At 43.1% G+C, this 12,157-nt stretch overlaps 1 protein-coding gene across 1 annotated transcript in view; it reads left to right on the top strand.

The window, feature by feature from the left end:
- Positions 1–12,157, top strand: part of LOC108797117 (bile acid receptor-like) — a 99,359-nt gene that overhangs the window by 69,103 nt on the left and 18,099 nt on the right. The window contains exons 5-6 of the mRNA XM_018568691.1: positions 6,621–6,760; positions 11,636–11,740. Of these exons, the coding sequence (XP_018424193.1) occupies positions 6,621–6,760; positions 11,636–11,740 (245 nt within the window). The remainder of the gene's footprint in view (positions 1–6,620; positions 6,761–11,635; positions 11,741–12,157) is intronic.

Raw genomic sequence — 12,157 nt, 5'->3', positions numbered from 1 at the left:
TTTCACCAACATGGCAGCATATGAATGGGTTTAGCTCCACCCCTTACCCAATCACAGGACCAGTTATACTATACATTACAGCACGCCTCCCAAGGCCACCATTCTTTTTTCTGTCCTCACTGCTCAAGCCGGTTATAATAAGAATACTTTTGATTTTTACCCACACCTTGTTTCTGGCCGGCGCACAGGTTCAGCCTCTCCTTGTTGCGAAGTTCCCTTTGTTCAGGTGGCTAAATGCTATTTTATAAAGCAAGACCCTCCCATATCTTCAGAGTTTGGGGTGCAGGAAATGGTCTCTTGGGGTTCTTTCATATTCGGATGCTTCCTCCATCTTGGCGGCATGTTGAAGACACTTGCTTGGCCTCCTGGTCTTCTGATTCTAAAGAAACCATGACTCAGCTGCATCATCAGAAACTATGGTTGTACAGGAATGATCACACGCATGGACAAGATGACAAGTAGGATCCTCTCCATTTTTTTCAATTAGTTTAAGTAGTGAATGTGCTATTATTTCCTATGGCTTTGCAGTCCTGCTTTGCTCTGGCTGAATTGTCTTTGAATATCTTTTATGCCTGAAGATCTATGCTTAAACCTTACATGCAGGGAAGTATGTGGTTCTGTGGTGCTGCTAATGCCTTAGTTGAAGCTTGCAGGTTTTTACCTAACAATCCATTAGTTTGCTTGGGGTGCTTTAACTCTGCAGGTGCTTGCTGAGTGCAGGCTGCTGCCACTTGTAGCTCTGCTACTACAGCTATAACTGGATCTTACAAAAATCTGTTGTTTGCTACCTCTGTCAGCTTCAAAGCTTCAATCTGGTGCCTTAACTCTTTGGGTGCCTTTCATGTGAGTATTGTTGCTGACACCTGTAGTTCCTCAGGTGTTGTTGCTTCATTTGCAGGCTTATTCTGCCTGTTATACTGTAATCCTTTAATTGCCCCATGTATACAGCATTGTGGTTAATGTATAGCAGGTTCTGACAGGTCCTGTTCTGCTATAACCTTTCATTGCCCCATAGGTGAGTATGTGGCTTCCATGTATACAGCATTGTTAGTGTCTAGCTGGTTCTGACAGGTACTATTTAATCACGTCAATCCTCTTCAGCTTACCTGTGACCGCAAAGGTTGGATCGTGTGTTTAATTTCCAGATGGCATTAACCCCCTTCCCCCAAGAGACAAGCTACATTATTTACGGTGAGGGTCAGGTTGGTGTAAAAAAAAAAAAATTGCACCTGCAATGGCTCAATTAAATTAAATATTTTCAAGCTCTATTGTCAGCACTGTTCCTCAGAGTACATATGCAGGGGTTAATAGATTGTAAATCTCTCAAGCCCTTTGCCACTGCTGCTTCTCAGAGTGCACATGCATGGATTTCTGGATTATAACTCTCTCCAGCCCTATTGCCAGCACTGCTCCCCAAAGGACAGAGTAAGCTGCTCCATTTGGGATGAAAAGGTCCTCTTCAAGTTGTGATAAAGCTGCTACACATGCAAGATCCTGCTACTAGGATTAAGGATTGTACAACCTTTTGAGCAGTGCTGGGCCTGTGATCATCTGGCAGGATGCTGTGCCAAGTTTCCCATGCAGGGGCAGCAGTAAATAAAGAGGCAGAAAGTTGGAGGTCTGAAGCCTTAAACAGAGGTGAAGTACTTTATGAATTGTCAATTATTAGTCCAGTCAAGCAGCTGCAACCATCATAAATTCCCCTCCCGTAGGGGCAGTTAGTTTCACAGTGTTGCCAGCATACATCTTAAATGATAATTTACTGGCAAGGATTCACATACTGTGGGCCTTAAGTCATCAGGGCAGTTAAAAAGGCCATATGTTAGGAGGAATATATACCCATTCAAGACGAGGTTTGTTGCTCTAACTTATCCTTATGATTGATGCAACAGTCATCTGACTGGTTAGGCATCCGGACACCTTACATGAGTAAATACAGTTTATATCTTTTCTGGAGTACTCTTACTTGCCAGGGCAATCCATACTTGGCCGAAGAACACAGAAGCAGACCTTTTGACTGGCAATGAGGTCTCAGGGGCATGGTAATTTCTGAATGAAATGAATCAGCAAGTGACTTTATAGTAAAGCTGCTATGAATATGCTGCGTGGCTCATCCGGGACTGCAGTTACCTTGTGTTGGTGCAGATCTCACCACACACAAAAATATTTAAAGTCACAGGGGATGGAAGAATTCACAATCAGCTTTTCTTCATTTGAACAAACCAAGATTACAGGCAGTAGCCAGGTTACATACAAGATAGGGACTGTAGGTTTGTACCTAAGTTGAATTTGTATGTAAGTCGGAACTGGTAAATTTTTTGTGTAACTCCAACTGGTAATTTTATTTTATAAACTTTATTTTTTATTTGTTTGCATTTTTTATTTTATTTGACTTTTTAAAAAAAAAATGTTTGTCTTTTTAATTTTAATGCTGGGAGCAATAGCCAGCCTGCTATTGCATCTGCCCACTGCCTGCTGTCAATTAGCAGAGGAGGGGCCTGAAGGAGAAAGTTCTCTATCGGTCCTCCCATGCCGATTGACAGCAGACAGTGGGCGGGTGCAATAGCCAGCCTGCTATTGCATTTTACAATATCCAATATCAGGCTGGGTATGGCTCCCAGCCTGCAGATGAAGAGGAGGCAGGGGGGCAGGGCAGAGGAGAAGCCGCCGGAACGGGGGAGCGTCAGACCGGGGGAAGAGAAGCGGACGGACCGGGGGAAGAGGAGCGGACGGACCCGGGGAAGAGGAGCAGATGGACCGGCAGAAGAGGAGGTGCGGACGGACCGGAAGTAGAGGAGGAACCGGTCGGGACAGCAGCGGAGGTACGGGGGGCAGTGGAGGAATGCAGCGGTCTGTGTCCCCGCTGCTTCCGTCAACACAGGCGGGGAGAGCAGCGGGGATTTGAAGGGACACAGGCCGCTGCAGCCACAGTTCTCCTAAATGTGCTGGCAGCTGCCGGTACATTTAGGAGAACTGTGGACCTCGGTTTGTAAGTACGGGTTGTCCGTAAGTCGGACGTTCGTAAGTCGGGGACTGCCTTTACTCCCTTGCATGAGAAACAAAAGTCCTTTTGAGGGTTCCGCTTGTTGATTGTGTGTTTGGATGGGGAGCTGGGATCTTGAGTAATGCTGAATCGAGTTTTACTTTACTTGAATATGGCATTTTGAAGAAAACAGAAAGGAAAAGAACTTCCTGTGTTTCATAGATAAGCATGCACACAGAGACTAGCATTGCACTACAGCACCATCTACAGCTCAAAGGACATATCAGTACATTAGTACAAAATTGACCTGTAGGCCCCAGGTTGTGAGAGCATGCACAAGTTTGAGCATATCCTGTTCAGGATCCATGGGTCCGGTTAAGAATTCAAGATGGATGCTGTCAAGTTTTTCTTCTCATCTTCCAGTCAGTTTCATTCCCATCAGAATTCCTTGGTGTTAACAAGGCTCTAGGTTCTATGTACACATGCTTGGAACAGAGGGATCAGGATCCAGATCTTGCATATGGAATCTCTGTATTCAATCAACTTAAACCATCAACAGGATATAGGATGTTGTGCCTGGCAGAGGTGTATTCACGTTCCTGTACTTTCTCAAATGTCTTGCTTGCTGTTCTAAAGTTCCCCTTTCAGTTTGTTTATCTGCCCTTTGGCCTCGCCACATTTTCCAAATATTACATCCAGTTACTGCCTTCTTGAGTAAACAAGGCTTCAAGAATTACTCTATGCGTGGCGACATCCTGCTGATAGTTCAGCATGCTCATACTCTGGCAGTCCACAGGAACATCCTAAGGCTCTGATCAAATTTAACAGGGTTCCCCAAAAGGGAAAGCCAAGCAATGCCAACACAATGGATGATGTTTTCAGAGAAACTCAGAGAATATACAAGTAGGCAGCTGTCTTAGCAAGTCTCTATCCTACTCATTGGCGTCCCATTGTCTCAAGTTTACAGAATCAATTCAGATAGTGAAATAAGACTCATTGAAGGCTGAGGGTCTTCCAACAGGATTCTTCAGATGTGTAACTCACATCACTTCAACAACCTCTTAGTTCAAGGCAAGTGACAGTCCAATGGGGGAAGAAATCTCCAGCATCTTGGAGTTCAGAGAGCCTTTCAGATCCATTGAACCTCCGTATTGATTCATTGAACAACAGGATGATGTTTTTCCCATAGATTCAGTATCACAAGGGAAGAAGGAACTGCTCACTGCTGATGGAGGTACCGCCAATCATGAATTCAGCGCTGAACTCCCCAGAATTTCCTGGCTGACACTATAAGCCACAAAGCCTTGGACAACAATTAATGTTTTCTTATCCAGCAGTTTCCTGTGGATCAGCAGCAAGTGAGTTATCCAGATCTCAACCTGATGGAAATCCCTAAGAACACAGGCTGCAGACACTCCTTATTAAAGAGTGAGCTTTCCAATGGCCGGAGTATTGGATAATTTAATGCTTATATGTTTCCTTCAGTCCACTGGTTTCAGGCCCCTAAATAGGACCCTCAATTATCCAGGTAGGCTGATGGCAGTCATTTGTCTGTGGCCCATCCATCCAGGGTTCTCTCTCTTGTAGACTCTGGCCATGGAATCTTCTATTTATCCTAAAAATGCAGATGTTCTACAGTAGATGCTTCATCCAAACACATCCTAAATTACACTAAGCAGCTTGGAGGCTGGCAGTAAAGTCTGCCTTGCCTGGATTACTCATCTTCAGTCATAGAGTGTTTGTTTGTATGCTAGAGCAGCTACTAAATGTCACATATTCTACAGTGTGGAATGATAAATTCATAGACTTTGCAAGCTCAAAGGGTTTTAACTCTCTTCCCCTTGTCATGACAGATATATTGGACTTTCTTTAGAAAAGCAATATGTACTTGGCTGCCAGTACCCCACACCCGCATCCTCTGAGACAAAATGGGCAGCTCATTTATTGATAAGCCAGCTCTTGAGGGCTTGCACAAGAATTTATTCTTCAGGAAAGTCGTTCATTTTACCTTAAGATTTACAAATAGTGCTGGATATGTTCTTCCTTCTCAACTTCGTCTAGATCACACTTACTCAGATGGACAGTAACATGTAAAATAGTTTTTCTTGCAGCAATCCCCTCAGGGAGGAGGGTCTTGGATAGTCAAGCTTAGGCTGAAAACTATCTTATTGCTATCATTTCCAGACAGTAAAATCCTACATCTCTCTCCCAGCGTCATCCAAAGGATGGAAGATCCTTCCATCTAAATAGGACATCAATGTTGCCAATATTCAAGAATAAAGTTTTGTTTCAGCTCATGCCTTAAATGTGGCTGCTATGCTGAGAAAGTACATTGAGGTCTCCTTCTTTCAGGTCGATCCACAGATGGAGCCACAGATCAATATCTGGGTTCACTCTACTGAAGGATTTCATCCTTATGGACAGATTTGGTGGTGGTATCTCCAGAGTAACACTCGAAGGCAGTAACCTGGTGTATGTTCTTGTCCCATTACAGAGTCGATCTAGGAGCCTTGTCCATGGTGAAGTTTGGTTCTGAATATGTTTAACAATTGTGTAAATAGATAAATATTTATATAACTTTGCCCTCCCTTGTTTTTGCTTGCTATGTCCCATTCATATGCTGCCACGTTGGTGTCAGGAAAATTGTATACTTCCCTATTGGTAATTTTCCTTTCCTGAAGTTTATTGACTTCACAAGTGTCACACCATCCGAGCTCTGATGATGTGACACTTGTGAAGTCAATAAACATTGACTTTTCTACATGCTGGAGTGCTTGTGACCTTTTTTTAATTTTTTTTAATTCATAGTATAACTAGTCCAGTGATTGGGTGAAGGGCGGAGCTAAACCCATTCGTATGCTGCCATGTATTGGCGTCAGGAAAGGAAAATTACAGATAGGTAAGTATACAATTTCCCATTATATATATATATATACATATATATATATATATGTATATATATATATATATGTATATATATATATATATGTATATATATATATATATGTATATATATATATATATGTATATATATATATATATGTATATATATATATATATGTGTGTGTGTGTGTATATATATATATACATATATATATATATATACAAATCCAAAGTAGATATAGGGGCACTGGCTCATCTTGCAGCGGAGATAAGTCAAAGCATCAGTATTTTAGTAACTTTAGCTCAGTCCATTGACAATAAAATGCTGATGCTTTGACTTATCTCCACTGCAAGACCCGTGAGTGTTGTATGTGTGTAGTGTAGACCATTAATCTCTGTTGGGAGAGAACTCCAAAGTCTTATCATTCTTCAATTGAAGAGCCCTTTTAATAGGTGGTGAAGAAATGGTTTCTGATGTTCTGATCATGTGTCCCCATCACAGCACTGTTTTGAACTGAAAAGGTTGTTTGACAGTTTTGGAGTACCATGAATTCTTCATCAATTTAACCTTATTAAAAAAAAAAACTTTTGAAAACCCCAAGCTCTGCTATAATGCACTCCATCACAAAACATGCCTGAACCACAGAGATTACATTAAAATATTGAAATTAAGATGTATTTACAAACATAATACAATAACCAGTGGTTAAATATTCTGGAATTTATAATAATTATTGGTTGTGTTTTGTGCTAGGTTTGTTAACTGAAGTACAGTGCAAGTCGAAAAGACTTCGAAAAAACTGTAAACAAAACAGTTCAGTTTTTCGTAACGTGAAAGTGGAAGATGATGGAAGTGATAACAGACAAGTAACATCAACTACAAAACCAGCCAAAGTGAGAGACAGTTTCATATTTACAGAGCCTGGGGATATGCCAGAGGTTGGGCCTAATTTGAAAGCTGTTAGCATGATTGTTGGCTCCTGTGTATTTTATGTTCTATGTAAAGTGACACTAAACTCGGGAGTTAAATCTTAAAAATGCATTCAAGTACCTTAACGTTTAACAAAAATGTATCTTATTTGTGTATCACTTGGCTGTAGATCCTCAAATCATCTCTGAATTTGTGTTGAAGCTGTCCTTCCTTCTGGAGGGTGGCTAATTTTGTTCCCCGTGGTCTCTGTGTGTGTTGTAAAATAGTCATGGCTCAAAGCTCGCTTCCGTGATAGCCTATAATTTCAATACAAATTAGTAAACTAAACATGAGATTGTATTCCATCATGGGAGTGAGCTTGGATCAGTGGCTTCGGTACAACACGCACAGGGACCATGGGGAACAAAAATACCCACCCTCCAGAAGGAAGGTCAGTGTTAGCACCAATTCCGAGATGATTTGAGGATCTACAGCCCAGTGATACACAAATAAGATACATCTCTGTTAATAGATATGGTACTTGAATGCATTTCTAAGATTTAGCTCTTGAAAGTTTCACTTTAAGGGAAACTACAATGTTTGTATTGTAAGTTTATTACATATATGTTATTTCATTGAAACCTTAGATGGAGACATTCCAAAGATCAGGGAGTGAGGGGGATGAATCACTGCTCTGACTCGAAAGCTATTGAGTGTTTTAAGAAAATATTTTTTTTAAAACAAAGGATGAAAGAAGATAAAGAAAAAAATGTGAAAAGGAACCTAAAGCTGAATAGAAGAATTAATAAAATAATATGCAATTTTTCATATTTACTTGACTAAAACAATTCAGTGAACATGCCCCAGTGTCCTGGAGGTAACCCTGGCATGTGGATTCAGAATGAGCAGGAGGTGATGAGTGCTGTAGTAGGGAGAGGGTAGGAGAGAAGGTGAAATATATAAACTGTGGGGTGGACACTTGAATAGTACTTGAGTCAGTGACGTGCAGTACCTTCAGTGCTGGGTGAGGCATTCCCCAGCCCCGTCCCCAGCACACCCCGCCCCCAGTCAGGCGAAATGCCGCCCCCATCCTGATGAAGCCCCGTCCCCATCCAGATGAAGCCCCGCCCTCCAACCAGGTCACAAAGCTAGTCTGAAGGAGACAGGGAGGGGCCTCCCTGTCCCTTCCTTGCTCGTCACTGGTGAGGCATCTAGATCGATGTCCTTCTTTTTTTTTTTTATTGGACAGCTTGGACCAATGGCGTTTTGCCATTGGTCCAAACCATCCACAGAGCTCAAGCCTCTAACATAGAGTAGAGGTTGTGACAGCTCTTGCCTCACTATGTTAGGTTACAGAAGCAGTGGGGAAGCCCGCTTCTGTGTAACCTAACTTAGCTGTCAAAAGCTGGATGCAGCGCCGCCTGTAATTAACAGTCAGCGCTCCATCCATGACAGGTTACACAGCAAGGAGGCTTTCCCTGTTGTGTAACCTGTTACAAGCCGCTCTAAATGCAGAAAAAGCTGTCAGCTTCAGACTTGAAACTAACAGCTTTTACCTCCATAATACTAGGTGAGGCACTGCCTCCCCTGCACGTCCCTGATGTTCACTCACATAAAACCCACTCTCATCTCACTTCTCTCACCCTTCTACTTCTCCTGACTTTAGTGGATATCTCTCCTAATCCTGGCCCTCTGCTTTCTATTAGTCACCTTCAAAACCAGCACTGCCTTTACCCTGGCAGCAGCTGCAATCCGCGCACCCTGACTTCTATTCCCCTGCTTCCTAGAACCAGTCCTTCCTCCTCATGTGCCCTCTGGAATTCCCGCTCTGTCTGTAGCAAACTCACCGCTGTGCTTGATCTTCTTATCTCCAATTCCATTAACATGCTTGCAGTTACTGAAACTTGGCTTCAGGAATCCGACCCTGCCTCCGCCGCTGCCCTCTCCCATGGTGGCCTCCACTGGACGCACTCATCCAGACCCAGTGGACGCAAAGGAGGTGGAGTGGGAATCCTTCTATCCCCACAATGCACTTTTCAAGTTCTGCCTTCACCTCCCTCGCTATCCCTCTCCTCTTCTGAAACCCACTGTATTCGCCTATTCTCTCCAATTTCTTTGAGGATTGTTGTTATGTACCGGCCCCCTGGACCGGTATCTCGGTTTCTTGATGACTTCTATGCCTGGCTACCTAACTTTCTCTCCTCAGAAATACCCACTATCATTCTTGGTGACTTTAACATTTCTAATAACATTAACACCCTGGCTTACACTCAATTTCTTAACCTAACCTCTTCTTTTGACCTAACACAATAATGGACACATACTCCTACTCACTCTGATGGTAACATACTAGATCTTGTTTTCTCTCACCTATGCACTCCTTGCAACCTCTCCAACAACCCTTTCCCCCTCTCAGACCACAACCTTGTCAGTTTCACACTCACCCTGTCTCCAACCCTGAATCCCTCTACATGGCACACTGTCACCCGGAGAAAGCTTCGCCACCTCGACCATCCTCTTCTCTACTCTGCTACTGACTACCTCTACAGAAAAATCTCCCCCCTGTCCTGCCCTGACTACTTCAGTCTTCCACAGTTCGCTCTCCTAGACACCTTGTCACTGCTCACTACACGCAGAGTAAGACCACGTCCACTAAAAATGTGGCAAAAAATAAAGAAACCAGACATCTAAAAAGACATAGCCGTGCTCTTGAACGAATGTGGTGGAAAACTAAGACTTCACCCTATATAAAGCTGCCCTCCTAAAATATAACTCCTTCCTCCGTGCTGCCAAACAGACTTATTTTGTCACTCTCATCCAGACCACGTCAACTCTTTTCTACTTTTAACTCTCTACTCTGTCCTCCACCGCCACCGCCCACTAACTGCCCAGGACATTGCCATTCATTTCAAAAACAAAATAGATACAATTAGGGATCAGATCACCACTGTCCAGTCATCTTCCCCTTTTAATATACCAGACCCACCATCACACTTGCTACTTTCCTCTTTTGACCATGTCACCACAGAGGAGGTTACAAAGCTTTTCTCTGACACCCACCTCACCACTTGCCCCCTGGACCCAGTTCCCTCACCACTTCTTTGGTCACCCTTTTACTCTATCCTACGCTGTCTTACTCACATTTTCAATCTTTCCCTCTCTACTTGCATGTTTCCCTCCCCTCTAAAACATGCGCTAGTCACTCCCATACCCAAAAAACCCTAATTGGACCCTACGAACCTCAACAATCTCAGACCAATCTCCTTACTCCCATTCATCTCCAAACTCCTAGAACGCCTTGTCTACAGCCGCCTGAGCCGCCACCTCACTGATAACAAACTTCTCGATCCCTTACAGGCCGGCTTTCGCCCTCTACACTCCACTGAAACCGCCTCCTAAAACTCACTAATGACTTACTAACAGCTCAAAACAATAGCCATTACTCCTTACTCTTGCTATTAGACCTTTCTGCTGCTTTTGACACTGTTGACCACCTGCTCCTCCTCAAAAAACTCCACTTGCTTGGTCTACAAGACTCTGCTTTCTCATGGTTCTCCTCCTTCCTATCTAAGTGTCACCTACAAATCTAACTTCTCCCCTCCTCTTCCTCCTTCTTTAGGGGTCCCCCAAGGCTCAGTCCTTGGACCCCTTCTCTTCTCTATCTACACCTGCTCCCTTGGTCAATTAATAACCTCACATGGCTTCCAATACCATCTCTATGTCAATGACACTCAAATATATCTTTCTACTCCACAATTCACCCCCTCAGTGTCCTTGCGTGTCACTAATCTACTAACTGACATATCAGTCTAGATGTCAAAACACTTCTTAAAACTCAACCTTTCAAAAACTGAGCTCATGATCTTTTCATCCAATCACTATCCAAATCCTGCCGCCTTCACCTTTGCAACATCTCCAAAAAACGCCCCTTCCTCACCACTGAAACTGCTAAATTATTAATTCACTCACTTGTTACCTCCCGTCTTGACTATTGCAACTCCCTCCTCATTGGCCTACCACTACACAGGCTATCCCCCTTCAGTCTATCATGAATGCTGCTGCTAGACTCATCCACCTAACCAACTGCTCAGTGTCTGCAAACCCCCTCTGCCGATCCCTGCACTGGCTTCCAATTGCCAAAAGGATAAAATTCAAAATATTATCAACAACTTACAAAGCCATCAACAACTCTGCCCCCGGCTTTATCTCAAACCTTGTCTCAAAGCATCACCCTAACCATCCCCTCTGCTCTTCCAAAGACCACCTGCTTTCCAGCTCCCTCGTCAACTCCTCGCGTGCTCGCCTCCAGGACTTCTTTAGAGTATCTCCCGTCCTATAGAACTCTTTACCCCAACCTGCCCGACTATCTCCCACACTGACTGCCTTTAGGCGATCCCTTAAGACTCATCTCTTCAGGGAAGCCTATCCCACCTCAACCTAACCACTCAACCATCACGTTCTCAAACAATGCATCCCCACACAGCTACCTCCTCATGTATCACTTGTACCTCCCTTTTAGATTGTAAGCCCTCAGGGGCAGGGCCCTCCTTACCATCTTGTCTTGAATTGTATTGTAATTGTCAGGTCTTACTTATATTGTAAAGCGCTGTGCAAACTGCTGGCGCTTTGTAAATCCTGTATAATAATAATAATTCATTTTACGATTTTTAAACATACTACAAATAACATCTACGGATCACTATGTAAGTAAAATGGGAGTAGTGTAAGTGGTGTCCATCTTTGGTTTGTAAATCTGGGAATATATTTCTGAAATACATTTTTTTTCCAAATATAATATATATGTTAATTTTCGCTGGCTATGCACAGATATTTATATATATATATTGTACATTAAACAGATTATTCCTCGTTTGGAACTGACTGCTGAGGACTGTAAGCTGATTGATCATATAGTAGCTGCATACCAAAAATATGGTATCCCGCTAGATGATCACAAGTTATTTGTAAGTATTTGTTGCGATATTACAATCAAAAAGTAAATACATCTCCAAATATCCACTGTACAATTGCTGCTTTATAGCTTTTTGCCTGAAATAGTACTTTATTGTTCTAGTTTACTGTGCAGATTTATTTTTGGCTTCATTGTTTAATATTTCTCCTAACTTTTAAAAAGGCTACTCAAAGTATAAAGCTGAACTCTGGGTAGATATAAAAAGCTATCACTTAACCCAGACAACAGATGTACCTCAACCCTCTTGATATCAGCCTCCTGAGGGAAGAGCAACACCAAAGTACTATCAGGCTTTACTGGATCCAGGGGCGGACCTACCACTGGTGCAGCCGCCCCGGGGCCTGAGCCTAAAGGGGGGCCCAGTATCTGATCTAACACAGCCCCGGGGCAGAGATGGGGGAGGCCCGCC

This window comes from Nanorana parkeri, unplaced genomic scaffold (assembly GCF_000935625.1).
Source record: "Nanorana parkeri isolate BGI_ZX_2015 unplaced genomic scaffold, ASM93562v1 scaffold1229, whole genome shotgun sequence".
Taxonomy (NCBI): domain Eukaryota; kingdom Metazoa; phylum Chordata; class Amphibia; order Anura; family Dicroglossidae; genus Nanorana; species Nanorana parkeri.
Note: the sequence above shows the minus strand (reverse complement) of the source record. Positions and strands in the feature narration are given on the sequence as shown.